We start from the raw sequence: 15021 nt of genomic DNA, 5'->3' as shown, positions 1-15021 counted from the left end.
CATCTACTGAATTACTTATTCCTGGGGAAATTCTGCGTCACTGCGCACACACACAATTCATGTTCCCCGCAAATTTTGTTTTCTCTGCAGAAAATACATTCTACTGGAGATGCACTGCAGTTACACCTTTTGCCCACAGAGGCTTCTGTGGTGCCAGAACACAGGGCAGCCAACCTGCCAACTGTAGCAGTTAGCAGCCGATAGGGAGGGGTCAGAGGCTGCATTACTGACAGCACCATGCCTGCAGGGTGGGAGACTTGGGATATGGGGAGACAGACAGTGGGGCACATAGGGGGTAGGGTCATGCAGATGGTTTCAGAAGGGCTAGTGGGGGGACAGACCGGGGCAGGAGTTGAATGGGAGTGGGGATGCAGGGCCATGTGGGGACAGGGGACAGCGGGTGGCTGAGTGGGGGTGCAAGTCCACAAGGGAATGGGGGTGAAGGGACACATGAGGACAGGGTAGATGTGCCTGACTGAATGGGGGAGGCTAGGGGTCAGCTAGGGTCTGCCTGGGGGAGGCTCCCCAACTCCCTAACAATCCCTCCCCCCTCCAAAAAAAACTGTTCCATACTTCCCACACCCAACAACCCTCCAGGTTCCTTCCCAGCAAATCACTTCCCTCCTCCATTACCCCGGACTCCCCCAAGCTTTTGCACTGCTTCTGAGGGGAGCAGGAAATATGTTTCTGTATTGTTGTTTAAATGAATTATTACTCAGAGTTCTGTATTAATATGCCTAGTAGGGAATCTATGTGTCAAAAAACATTTCCTGAATCTTTTGTCTGTATTGTTACAGATATACTTGCTGACAGGTATTTTGAAATATATTACCAAAATAATTGAAACTGGTGTGATTATATGGTGTTATTTTGACTAATAACATTTGCAGAATTTTAAAATATTGTGCACAGAATTTTTTGGTGTAGAATTCCCCCAGGAGTAACTGCTGTAGCTGGGTTTTAGAGATGGTCTACTCTTGTGACTCTTCCAACCAACCTAGCAGTGTAGCCAGTCAGGCAGCTTTCTACAGGCCAGCTGTGTTTGTTAGGTGGCCCAGAGACTGGATCTGTTGCAGGCCCTGATTCCTGACACTGCAACCCATATTCGATCTCATCCTGATTTCTAGTAGTTAAAAACTGGCTTGTGTGCTGATGCTGAGGCTTAATATCCCTTCCAAAAATTGTGTTACCATTACTTATAACTCTGGATATTCTTGTCACCCATATAAATTGTGATTAATTTGAGCAAGAGTGTTATTAAGCTTAAGATGAACAACAGCATTGTCAGTGTTAGGCCTAAAACTTCCAAAAGCTTTATAGAGTGAGCTTTGCAAAATAATCTTAAAACAAAAAACAAACAAGCTTTGCAAAATTAAGCTGCAACTTGTGGTCAAAAGACACCTACAATCAGACAACATTTTATGTTGACTCCTATATGGTATAATAGGTCATGGTCCCGGGTACGGCTTATTGAAACCACCTTTGGAACTTGTGATTAAGAGATGCTGCAGCCAAAAAAATTATTCCTATGTGGGTTTGATGGGTTAGGCCTTTAGGCATAGGTTATCAAGATAACCTTACCCACAATCAAGCCAATAGCCTATTTAGAGGTAAGTTACCTAGAAAACTAAGGAAAACCACAGTCGAGACAGTGGGCTTTATACAAGTAAGCTATCTCCTTGAGCATAACTTATAAACTAAAACAATAATTGGCTACAAGAAAATAAGTAAGCATGAATTATACAGCCAAAGCAACAACACTAAATTTGGCCTAACCTGATTGGTTAACCTGCTTCAAAACACAGCGGGCAGATGAGATTAAATGTGAAGAGCCTCAGGTGGCTGTGTGTGTGTCTTGGTCTAAGAAGTTATTCTCTTTGATCGGTCTGACCTGCACCCCCTGAACCGAGGAAACTTGAACTGCACCAACCATCTGCACCTGGCCAATGCAAAGAACGGTCGACTAAAGGGTAACGTATTCTTGGCAGGGTAAGGTTTTACAGTAAAATTGTCTGGTTGCATGCAAAATAAGGCAACGGAGTAAAGAAGTCTGGGTTGCTTGAGCTGTTTTGATCTCAAGTTGTACTGACACTATAGTATTAAGAATAGTAGTGTCGGCATAATTTGATCTCAGATTATATTAATACTGCAGTATTAAAAATAGAAGTAAAAGTTTAATACTAGTGTTAAATTGTTTAAAAATAGTAGAAAGCTGTTAATCAATTTATAGTATCTTTGTACTTATACTTATTAAGGGCAGGAATAAAACTTGTAAGGTTAATAGTTAATAAGTAATAACTTTGCATGTACTCGTGCCTGTCATCAGTAAAAACTGGGAATGTTAAGAACATGCTTTTATAGTAATAAGTAGTTAATGCATAACATTACCTGTAGTTGTGCTTGTTTGCAATATAATTTGTCATTTATTATTAATCCTTATTCAATGCTGGTCTTTAATTTTTCTTTTCGTATTCTGTCTATGTTGCATTTATAGCCGTAAGTCATTAAAGGCCTATCTTGAGGAATAATCAGTAGTTTTAATTTCTTTATACGGACACCATTTAACCTCATTACATCTGTGTTGGGTGGTGAGAAGTAGCGATCACCCAGAGCCCCATTTGGGCCCTGTTGTGTGTCCCCCTCTTCCTGTATCTCCACATAAATGTCCAATCCCTTTTTGAATCTTGCCAAGTTCTTGGCCTCAATGATTTCATTTCTAATTAGATGTATTTCCTTTTATTAGTTTTACACGTTTAGATTTAATTGAATGTCCCCTTGTTTCTTGTGTTATGAGACAGGCAAATGTAAACTCCCAATCTACACTATTGTATACCCTTCATTATTTTACTTTTATCATGTCCCCTCTTTTGTGTTTCTTTTTGCAATGTAAACAATCCCAATTTTTTCAGTCTTTCATATGAGAGTTTTTCATGCTCCCTGATCATTCTCTGAATCCCCTCTAACCCTGCAATATCTTTTTGAGCTGAAGTGGAGCAGTACTGCATACAGTATTCCAGATGAGTCTGTGGCATTGATTTATGGGAGGCCATCCCACTGCTGAATGGCTCCTGCTGCAAAGCAGGGAGCAGCCCTACTGTCATTTGAGTGATTGAATAGGGCTGTGACAGTAGAGCTGCAGAGGGCTCCCTGTGCTGCCATAGGGCTGATAACACCCAATCCCTGCAGGTGCAAGGTGCAGGGAAGGCTGTGGTCCTAGTGGGACAGAGCTGGGAGTTTCTGCTCTGCCCACCTGAGCCAAAGCCTCCCCAACCCCAGGACCTGTAATAATTGAAAGGGCAAGAGCAGTAGTGCAGGGAGCCCTGTGCAGACCTGCTGTTATAGGAGTAAGTGAGCGGGTCTGTGACAGTAGAGCTACAGAGGGCTCCCTGCCATCTTGATTATCCAAACTCCTAATTATCCAAATAAAATCTGTGTCCCCTATTAGGACAATCATGACTATACTGCAAACAATTTTCTGAATTTGGGGGAGAGGGGGTTCAGATATGATTTTACAGGTAGAGAAATAATATTATTAGAATGTTTTTGACTAGTCACAATGATATAAAATAGACTGTTCTGTTCATTGTGTTCCTTTCAAAAGATCCTATGATTGGAAAGTTGCCTTGAGTTTTAAATGACAGTTGAAGTTAGTTGGAACAATATATTCTCTGAAAATTAGGTCCAAGGTATCTTAATTTGAGCACCTACAATCTGCTTTCACTTCAGAAATATTTTACCTGTAACTTGCTCAAGGTCACACACCGAGTCTGTGTCTGAGCCTGGTACATAGGAGTCCTCATTCCCAGTCCAGTATCTCATCCATAAGAACACACAGGAGATGCTGCATCCTTGTGAGACATTTGTTCAGTAATTCCCTCCCAAAATACCAATGTCAAGGTGGATTGATTTCAATCACTGATTTTAGTACTGATTTAAATTAGCAAGCAAGAAACCATGATTTAAATAATCAATTTTAATCTTCTTTTACATTTGTACTTTTTAGTTGAAAGGTTAATTCTCATTGGTTGGTAAGCTTTAACATATGTTTTGCCACTAAATATAGTCTTTATACCAATTTTGGTATTGCTTTTTGCTAACCAGGAGGATACACACCAAATTTATACACAATTAAGGAATTTTATAGTTTAACTTACATTTGTTCAATTTTTAATGTTTATATTTTTGTTAGAAAATGGTGAATGATGTATTTATTTCTTCTGATTTTTTTTTACTCATGATTTGTTTCAAGCTGTATTTGGTTAGAAATTCAAATAAAATAAAAAATGCACAAATCCAGCAATTTAAAATGTTTTAATTACTTAAATAAAACTCTTAAATAAGTTAGATATAAAATGTTCTCAAAAGTATCAAAACATGTTTTATAATAAAACTAATTTATTAGACAAAAAGTATCTGTTGCTAATGAATTAATTGTTTCTGGTTACCACGTTCTTCAAGATTTTAGAACTAGTCAATCTCATCCTCACAAACCTAGTTTGTATTCATATTTTTGGATGAGGAAACCAAGCTTTTCTGCCTTTCTCAACTTCCAGTTTGTTTTTTAACTTTGAATAAACTAGTCATTGAACCTAAATGGTTGAATAAACTGAAATAAAAGAGAATGTTTTTGCACCTGCAGAAAAGTGGTTTAGCACTTCAACAAACTGTGGTTCCAAGTGCTTAGGCTGTGACTAACCCTGGTTTCAGGGGCTAGACTTGCTTTAAAAAGTGGCACCAAACATGTACTTAACTATTTTAACAGATGAAAGTTTAGGCGTTACCATAAGTTGTAATAATGTCACATTTAATTTAAGTAGGTTTATTTTTCTGAAATAAATTGATGTTTAATTAAAATCCAATTTAAAAAAAAATATCAATTTTTATCCACTCTGGCCAACCAGTTGATCAGCCTGATGCCTTGGCGGGCAGGTGCCTCACATGGCCGCAGCTGCCCACTCGCTGGCCCAGGCTGCTTACTGCATCCCCCGCGCCACGCGACGCAACAGGCTGGAAACTGTTCGCCCAATCAGGAAACGCACCACAACCAACAGCCACTCAGAAAAGAGCTATCCGCACACGTTCCTCTGCCGCTTCTCCCCGCGATGCATCATGGGATTTGTGGTGCGGGTACCTCGGGGCTCCCCATGAAGAGTGACTGAAGAACTACGTTACCCAGGAGCCTCTACGGCGCCCATTCTGTGACTATGAAAGGAGGAGGAGCGGTTTAGTGTTTCCGATGGGGCGACCAATGGGAGGCGGGGGGAAATAGGCGGGCCTTGAGCGATTGAACCAATGGGAAGGCGGCGGGGCGCGTCTCTGCCCTGCGGTTTGTTTGGGGAGGGAGCGACCCTTACCGGGAGGGCTCCAGCCAGCCGGGGCCGCGGCGGGATTCAGGTACCGGCCACAGCGGCTAGCGGGAGCCGGGCGGGGGTTCGGGACCCCCGGGAGGGGCCATGCAGCGACCCCGCCCGCCCTGGGGAGCGCTGAGCCCCCGGGGGCGGCCCCCGCTCTGCTGAGTCACCCGCTGCCCCGAGTCACCCGCTGTGCTCTGGCGGCGCCGCCCACTGCCTGCCCCCGGGGCCTCCTCCTCCTCCCGGCAGCGCGGGGCGGTGGCCTCAGCGGGTCTGTCCCAGCCGAGCCCGCCTGACCCCTCGCAGGACCGCACCGCGCGGACCCCGGCGGGGGCGGGGGACTCTCTGGGGCCTCCCTGCTGCAGCCGAAGGTTTGACGGGCCCATTCCCCCAAAGGAGGGCGGCTCTGCCCTGCGGACTTAGCCCCAACGGGGGCCCAGCTTCCAAAGCGCCCTTGTTTGGATTTGGTCTCTAGGGAGAATTGGGAAACCTGCTTCCGGTTCAAGCTCTCTCACCCCCCCCTCCCCCATACAAAGATTGTTACCCAGCCTGGCCATCACTAGAGCTGCTTAAATTTCTGGAGCAGTGGTTCTCAACCCACAGCCCAGCCAGCACCCAGCTGCAGCCCCTGTGACATCCTCAGGGCCATAAAGATAGTATAGAATATAGACCAAGGGTCGGCAGCCTGCAGCACGCAAGCCGATTTTTACTGGCACGCTACTGCCAGCCAGGGTTCTGGCCGCCAGTCTGCCATTGGGCTTCTGGCTGCTGGCCCCTTGACTCCCGGAGTCCCGGCCATCGGCCCCGCTCAGCCTGCTGCTGGCCTGGGATACCAGCCTCCGGCCTCACTCACCTCACCGCTGGTCTGGGGTTCCAGCTGCCCGGCCCCCTGCTAGCCGGGGTCCGGGCCTTCGGTCCTGCTCAGCCTGCTGCCAGGCTGGGGTACCAGCAGCCAGCCCAGGGCTCTGCAGCTGCCTCCAGCTTCAAAAAAAAAATCTTGCATGTCTCGCACCCGCAGAAAGGGCATCTCACACCCCCAGGGGGTGCGTGCACCCCAGATTAAGAACCACTGCACTAAACTGATCAGATCTGCATTTTAGTTTAATTTTAAATGAAGCTTCTTAAACATTTTAAAAACCTTGTTTACTTTACATACAACAATAGTTTAGTTATATTATATACACTTATAGAGAGAGACCTTCTAAAAATGTTAAAATGTATTACTAGCACATGAAACTTTAAATTACAGCGCATAAATGAAGGCTTGGCACACCAATTCTGAAAGATTGCTGACCCCTGGTATAGTGTGATAATGTGGATGCGGCCCACATAACACATGGAGAGCTGCATATATGGCCCACGGATAAATAAGTTGAGAACCACTGCTCTGGAGAGTTTCATTGTCTGTCAGAACACACTGGTCAGGTTTACTGTATTCAACCCTGCTACAGGGGTTATAGCTCTTATCCACCATTAAACAAAAAAGAAAATATCTTTTGTGTTAATTGCCTGGCTTTGGCTTTGGCTCTGTTCTTAATGGATGGTGCAATAGTAAGCACTGTACTGTTCATTAGGAATTCTGCACGGATTGTATCTTAGGAGAGAGGATAATTCCCTGCCCTTATAATTCTGCTTCTTTGAGCATATATGATGTGAATCTCACTCTCAGATATGCAATTAGGGGAGCTTTTGCTTCCTGTTCATGAAAGGCACTAGTTAGCAGGAACGCTCTGAGGCTGGGGCATGCACAGCAAGGCAGAGTCTTTGAGATTGAGAACCGCTGCGCAGCAGACTATCTAACTGTGGGTTGGGACTCCAAAGTGGGTCATGATCCCGTTTTAGTGGGGTTGCCAGGGCTGGCTTAGATTTGCTGAGGCCCAGGGCCGAAGCTGAAGCCTGAGCCCCACCACCTGGGCATGAAGCCTCAGGGCTTCAGCCTTGGGTGGCAGGGCTTAGGTTACAGGCCCCTGGCCCGGGGCTGAAGCCTTGGTCTTCAGTTTTGGCCCCTCCTGCAGTGGGGCTTTACCCCCTCCCCCATTCTGGGGCACAGGGCTTGGGCAGTCTCAGGCTTTGATCCCCCCTCCGGGGTCTTGTAATAATTTTTAATGTCAGAAGGGGGTTGCGGTGCGATGAAGTTTGAGAATCCCTAGATTAGGGCAAGTATCAGAGAGGTAGCCGTGTTAGTCTGGTTCTGTAAAAGCAGCAAAGAATCCTGTGGCACCTTGTAGACTAACAGACGTTTTGCAGCATGAGCTTCGTCGGATGCATTCACCCACGAAAGCTCATGCTGCAAAACGTCTGTTAGTCTATAAGGTGCCACAGGATTCTTTGCTAGATTAGGGCAGTGGTTTTCAACCTTTTTTCATTTGTGGACCCTTAAAATATTTCAAATTGAGGTGCGGACCCCTTTGGAAGTCTTAGACGTAGTCATCTGACTCCCAGGGATGTTCTGCGTCTCACAGGTTGAAAACCATTCTTCTATGGTAACAACTTTTTGTGGACCCCTTAAACATAGACTTTGGACCCCCAGGTTGAAAACCACTGGATTAGAAGATCAATTTTAAAAACTTGGTGGAGTTTTCTGCATTACCAGAGGCGTGAAACTCAAGAGTGAAAATCATCATGATGAAAAAAAATCATAATGAAAAGCAGAATTGGGAGATAAACCACAATAAGAAAATGCCTGTGACTAAAAAACTTGCCGAGTAATAAGTGTCACTTCCATAGCTATTCCAGCAACAGTAACAGAAAAATCAGAGTGAGATGCAGGGGAGAATCTGTATTTGCCAGACTGAAAGGTATAAGATTGACAGAGGAAGAATTTTATTTTCTTGTCTCTAAGAGGAAATTGTGAACAATGAAAAACAAACACAAAAATTGTAACTTAAAAGCACTTGTGTGTATTTGTCAACAGTGTTGTTTCCCTTTCTCCAGATCGTTAAATAAGTGCCTTGCTTGGACTGCAGATTTCTCACAATGACTAGTAGTGTGCCTTCTGATGTGCTTGGTCGAAGAATCCTGTGTGATACAGAATATGCAACTGTGCGGTATGCTGGTAGTGTTCCTCCCACAACAGGTAAAGTTAATGTTTTGTAAATGTAAAGGTTAACTTTTGCATGAGAAACTACTAGCTGCAGATCATAGAGCCATTTGCTATCTGTCTGGTTTTGTTTACTAATTGATGCAGATTGGCCTACTTCGTTGAGCGGCTCTGGTAACTTTGCAAAATACAGTTAGCTTCAGGACAGTCCCATTAATACTAAAACTTCCAATGGTTTCCTAATACCTAAAGTGAAATGGAATGATTTTTTAATATAACTGATGATGTGGTGGAGTCATAACAGTATTTTAGGAAGGGGAGAAACTGATTCCAATGACCAAAAGCCTCGTCCGTATAGCAAACGATCTTGTTCTTAGGATAGTGATCCCTTTACATGTACTTACCTTCTTGGAATGTCACGTTATTGCAGGATCTCTTGCTTCACCACACCTTCCAATATGGAGAAATGTTATCTGGGGCATACCAATTATAGCAGCCCTACTTCGGAGAGGCCCATTACTCTCTTGGAAAATACTCAGTGAGTGGGGTAGCCAGGGAATGCTGAAGGGAGAGGACAAGAGATGGCCTAGGGCAGTGCTCCCTCTAATTTTTTCCATCCATGTGCGGAATGAATTTTGTTATGTGCACCATGTTGAGGTAGTGTGCAGATGTGCACCACCAGCAGAAACCAAAAACCTAGATATAATATGTATTTTTAAAAAGTTACCATAGGGATAGTTACTCTTGCCAGGACAGGTTAGGTATTTTAGAACTCACAACTGAAAGAGTTAAATTTAAGCATAAGAGAAATAAAAATTATGAATGCATAGACCAGGCAAAAAACTAAAATAACGCACTTTGACAGAAGTATCAAGAAGTAACAACAACAATAATACAAGTATGTGTTGGGAGATGAGTGTGAAAGACTGTGTGGGAGACAGTGACACTGTGTGTGTGTGAGTGAGTGTGAGAGATGCGTGTTGCCCTTTTAAGGATGCTGACCCCATTTTAAGTACACTGCCCTTTTAAGTAGATCAACAGGTTGAAATGCAGTAGCAGCTGCCAGCAAGCTCCCTCCCTCCTGAGCCCTGTCAAGCCCTCCCACCCCTGCTCTGTGGAAATGGGGGGGCCAATGGGAGGGGCACCTGAAGTGCTACACCAGAAGTGATGGCACTTGATCACCTGCTGGGCAGCTGCCCAGCCATGCAGCTTAAAGGAAGTTTAGGCCTAGGGTGACTATCTTGCAATAAACTCATAGATTAAAATTAGTTTTCTTGGAGTTCTCATGTCCTACACAAACAACAAAAGTGTGTGGTGTCTCCAGAACTCTTTCTATTAGAGCTTTGGGGGTATGTGATTTCCTAAACAAAATACTTTTTGACATTACTTTAATTTTGAGGATGCTTTCTGATTGAGGTAATAACATCCTGGGCTAAACAAACTGCTAGGTCAATGACTTTGTAACTCATTAGCCCAGGAGAGAGGGTATAGATGCATAATTTTCCTAGCACTTGTAAAGTTTGAGGATTCTCGCTGTGCTGGCACAGACCCCCATTTATGGTCCTGGGAGAGACTGTAGTCCTTCTCCTACCTTTCTATAGGAGTCTGCATAGCCCTGGACCCCTTTCTCTGCTCCTGTTTTCTGTCTTTCCAGACGCTTGAGCCTTTCCGAGGAATTCCTTTAACAGTTCCACATTAACAATCTCATCCAACATATAGTTTTTGTTAAAAATATTAATAACAATACATTTTGAGAACTAGAAGGAAGAACTTTGCAGAAACATTTTTCATTGCCTTCAGAGTAAGTGTGGCAACTTTCAGGCCAAATCAATTTTTGAATGCCAAAATTATAGGTGGGCTTATAAGCAGGACTTTATATTGGAAATTGGTACTACAGAGAGAGGTTGTATACCCATAATGAATCAGATGTAGTGGGCAGAAAATGTCTGAACTCCAAACTTCTATTTTTTTAATCAATATATTATTATTTTTATTTTTTAAGGACTTTGGCTTGGAGTAGAATGGGACAATCCTCAAAGAGGAAAGCATAATGGCAGCCATGAAGGAGTACAGTATTTTAAATGCGGGTAAGTATCTTCTTAAGAAGATTACATATTTGACCAAGACACAAAGTGGAAAGAGGAAGAGAAATACTGACCATACCCAGGAACAATAGAAATGGTGACTATTAGCAAAATACTCAAAGTTCTGTCCCTCAGTATTTAGGGCTTGTTCCAAGGGCCATTGAAGTTATTTTAAATTTTAAAAGCTAGATCCTACTTCTGGCCTCCACTCATAGGCATCTTGCACCCAGGTGGATCCAGTTGCAGATCTAACCCATAGACTAATATTGAGCTGCCTGCCTGGAGGTTCTCATGCATCTAAAAGGTTTGACTTCTGGGCACTATTACAGGTGGTCTTTGGCGGCTCTGTTTATGAAAGGAGTAGAATGGCGTTTAGGCCCCGTAGTATAGCGGGAAAATCATTGTGTTCTGCTGACTGTCTCCTTATGCAATTCTGTGGTGGTGTTTAGTCTTCATTTACTGCCTTGAATATGGCTAGAATTCAGATTGAAAATTATTCATAAATGCACTTTAAGGGGGTATACTAAGTGTTACTGTACTACCGATTCTTTCTCTTTGGTTTGGGGGAGGGGGGAGAAGATGTTTGTCTGATGCATTTAATGGACCATATTGGCATGCATTTCTTTTTTTTCTTTTCTTTTTTATTGTAACAAAGTCTGGTGAGAACAAGCGTAATATCTTTTACTTCCACTCTGTGTAATACCAGTCTTTTATTCTTCCCTTCTTTAATTCTTGTCTGATGTTACTATTTTTGCCTGCCATTGTTAAATTACCTTACCGTATTTAAAAGTACAGTTAGTATTTTGTAATGTTGTGTGGTTAGAAAGAGAGGGAAAACTTGCGGATGTTTTACTCTTCTGTGCTCCCAAGAAAATCCTTCAGAAATACAAATTGTTATCCTTGTACAATTTCTCCAGTCTGGATCAAATAGGGAATACTTGTATCAGTGTAAGTGGTGTGGTGGGTTTTTGTTTTTTGGGTTTTTGTTTTGTATTTAATGTCTACATTGATGTAAATTAAGGTTATAAATAACACTACCAAGTCAAGAATTTCAGAAGGCAAGGTTTTCATGGCAATGTTAAGTTGCTCAAATTGTACATATGGAGTATTTTGATACAGGTTACAGGGGTAAAAATTGTGCTTCATCATATGTCATGTACTTTGAGTACAAGTTAATATTTTCATGCAAACCTTAAATCTTGTGTTTCCTGATTTGTGGGTCTCTGAAATTAAGATTAAAAATTCTGGTAGAAATTTTTAAAAGGAAAATTATTCTGACCTCTTGACATCATAATGCTCCTCTGTAATAAGAGTTCTGTGTAGAAGACCTCTTTTTATTATCGTGGAAGTGACTAATGTTGGAAACGATGGATTGTCACCACAAATTTTCCCTTCCCTTGTGCAAAGCTAGGATCTGCCCATCACCAGTGTTTTAAAGTCTTTGGAGATCTCCAGAGAAGAGATTCCCTGATGCTTTATCACCTTCTTGCCTCCTAAGGTTCTCAATAATTGCTGCAGAGGAATTAACCTATTGTCAATACTAAAAAAATGTTAACCAAAATTTAGTACTGTTAAAAAGAGTAACAAGCTTTTTTTATCAAACTAAATAATCAAATGTATTGCCATGAATATTTGGAGTGGAAGGGCCAGTTTTTTCTATTCAGATTTTCTTTTTTTGTTTTTTTTCTGTGAGTTTTTTTAATTTTAGTCTTTTGTGTTTTTACTATTGGAAATGACTACTGCAGCCAAGTGACAAAATATAAGACAACTTAACTTAAATAGTATCTATAGTTTTGCAGTGGAAACTTTATGCTTATATTTGATGTACAAAGTAAACAGACTGCCATCCCCATAACAAATCTGAATGGCCATCTGCTCATGCTAGTTGATTTTAGAAATTGAAACTTCTTGGCATCTGCAGATGATGAATTTTTGACTTGTGTATGACACATCTAGCTCAAATCAGTAGGAAAAGTTTGTAATCTCTCTCCCAATGCACAACCAATGAGAGAAGTACTTCATGGTAAGGATTTCCTTCACAAAAATGAGTGAAAACTGGCAATACCTGCCTTACTCTTACTCTTGCAACAAGAGATATGTGATATTTGAGACACTTTGTTCTCTTCCCTCCCTCCCCAGCCCAAGCACAATATGTAGCTGTTCTCCAAGTACCTCCCAAATATCAGTTCTCAACTTGTAGGCTGCAGCCAGGCCTGGTGTGGGGGGTATGATCATCCATCTTTCCTTATGACTAGATGGGAAGAGTCTTGCCATTGTCTTTTGTTAGAATGGGGTTATGGTATGGAAAAGGCTGAATCACTGTTTTAGGGTGTCCTATAGAAACAGCACTGCATGAGATGAAGCATATTTCTGTGTTTATTGAGAAAGAAACTGGATCTAGTTTACTCCCAGGTCACATGTGCCAAGAGAGCTGTTGGAATCAAACAGGAAACATCAAGGTGAAGGGTGATTCTTACAGTTGTATCTAGAATTCAGTAGCATTACAAGGCTCTCTAAAGAACTTGCTTCTCTGCTTCAGGAAATCTGTTGTTCTGAATTCTTAATGAGGGACAGCAGTTCAGCCTCTGCTTGAAGCTGCAGAAGAGTTTACCCATTATTTTGTTTAATGACTCAAATGAAAAATAAGCTTAAGGTCCCCCTGAAGGATTCCAAAATAGCTATTGCTCACCCTTAGCAAAGAGGCAGAAATAGAAGGGATGGATTCTGTTTGCTAATGTAAATCACAGCTTTCAGCCTGTATCTTCTAAAATTCAGGACTTGTCTGGCATGGAAGCCCAAGAAGTTTCATTATCAGAAAATGAGGTGATAAAGCTAAGTTTATTCTTTAGAAGAGGAAAGGAAAAGTGGGAAAATTATACAGCTCTGAGGGATGGATACTCTTTTGCCCTATATCTAATAATAGTAACTAATAAAATTAGGCTTAATGAAGATAAGGCCATTCTTAATGGAAGAAAAAAGAATTACACATTACTGAACTCCTGTTAGCAGAAGAATTCCAGCTGAGAGTTCCAGGACTGCCATACTTCTTAAATAATGTAATTAGTAATGGAAGTGGCCCAAATGCTTTGAATTCAGTTGAAGAAAAAAGTACGAGCTCCTGTGGTTTCCAAGGCATAATTAGCTACACCCTGCCTTAGGAGAGAGACATAATACAAGTGTGTGCAGTTTATGTGTCTGTGTAAGGTGTCCAGCCTGAACAGGCAACTGACAAAGCAGTACATACTCTAAAATGTCTCAAATGATTATGTAAAAATACCCAAAGATGATGCAGCTGTAATTTCTCTATTACCAGATATTGTGATTTGATGGAAAGGAAATCTTTGAGAGACTATGATAGGAGAATTTGCACAGTTTTTGCTTTCTGTCAAATTGAAAATAATTTTGTGCATTATTTAAATCTGTTCAATACCTCTTTTCAGAACTGTGCTTTAATTAGTGTTTCTCTGGTAATAATTGGTCCACATTCTCCACTCATCAATGCAGAGTTTTTAAATTGAAGGTGAGGCATTCACTTTTCTTCCTCAGAACCATTGTTTCTGTAACTTGGGAAGATCTTTCTGGAGAATACTAGAGTGGATGATTGATCCTGGTAATCAGCCTGATTGACAGCTTGACCCAGGGTCGGGAGTATAAAGAGAAGGTAGCTGCAGAGGCAGTGTGAGATGAAGGAATCCATGTGTCCATGAAAGCCAGGAGCTAGGGAGAATGAACTATGAAAGATTGTGGATGGCTGTGCTCTTTAGAAGTGGGGTAGGAGTTCCAGACACAACAAGAGAAAGGATTGAGGAGGTAGTGGGGAAGGAGGGTAATGCAGGGGAGGATAGGAATGGTGGCATCAGGGAGGCTGTGGTGGGGATGGGTGTGGATGTGGCGAGAGCTGAGATGAAGTGGGGGCTAGGAGTGGGGCAAATGTCAGAGGTGATGAGGAAGATGTGCATGTGGGACCTAGATTTGTGCTGACTGGCTGTAACGATGCTGGTTCTGGTGGGACCCAACTGAGAGTGCCAATTCAGGACAAATTGCTCAAAGCAGGGCAGTTACAGCCCAAGGCTGGGGTTCCTTTACTATTAAGGCACACCAAACCAGCCAGAGAGGACTTTGGTTTCACCCCAGTGGCTAACCATAAGTCACACAAGCAATTCCCTTAGATACTCCAGTTTCCCAGTATCACCACCAGTGCCACTCGTTATGGGGACAAATGGTTATGAAAACCAATACCCCAGTAAAAGAAAAAAAGGTTCTCTTGATCCCAAAGGACCAAGCCCCAGACCCAGGTCAATATACAAATCAGATCTTACCCACAAATCACGTTATCGCCAATCCTTTAGAATCTAAAGGTTTATTTATAGAAGGAAGAAGATATAGATGAGAGCTAGAACTGGTTAAATGGAATCAATTACATACAGTAATGGCAAAGTTCTTGGTTCAGGCTTGTAGCAGTGATAGAATAAACTGCAGGTTGAAATCAAGTCTCTGGAGTACATCCACAGCTGGGATGGGTCATTCAGTACTTTGTTTAAAGCTT

At 42.3% G+C, this 15021-nt stretch overlaps 1 protein-coding gene across 4 annotated transcripts in view; it reads left to right on the top strand.

The window, feature by feature from the left end:
• Positions 1-1847: 1847 nt before the first annotated feature.
• The window catches only part of TBCE (tubulin folding cofactor E), a 56244-nt gene continuing 43070 nt past the window's right edge, over positions 1848-15021 (top strand). The window contains exons 1-3 of one of the 4 annotated variants that reach the window (XM_039531490.1): positions 1848-1989; positions 8286-8427; positions 10394-10478. In XM_039531490.1, coding sequence (XP_039387424.1) covers positions 8328-8427; positions 10394-10478 — 185 coding nt within the window. In that variant the 5' untranslated portion in view covers positions 1848-1989; positions 8286-8327. Of the gene's footprint in view, positions 1990-5231; positions 5395-8041; positions 8150-8285; positions 8428-10393; positions 10479-15021 lie in introns of those variants that run through there. The other 3 variants (XM_039531492.1, XM_039531488.1, XM_039531491.1) reach the window with 3 other exon arrangements.

Source organism: Mauremys reevesii, linkage group 3, assembly GCF_016161935.1.
Source record: "Mauremys reevesii isolate NIE-2019 linkage group 3, ASM1616193v1, whole genome shotgun sequence".
NCBI lineage: Eukaryota > Metazoa > Chordata > Testudines > Geoemydidae > Mauremys > Mauremys reevesii.
The sequence above is the reverse complement of the archived record's forward strand: the minus strand, read 5'-3'. Positions and strand labels throughout refer to the sequence as shown.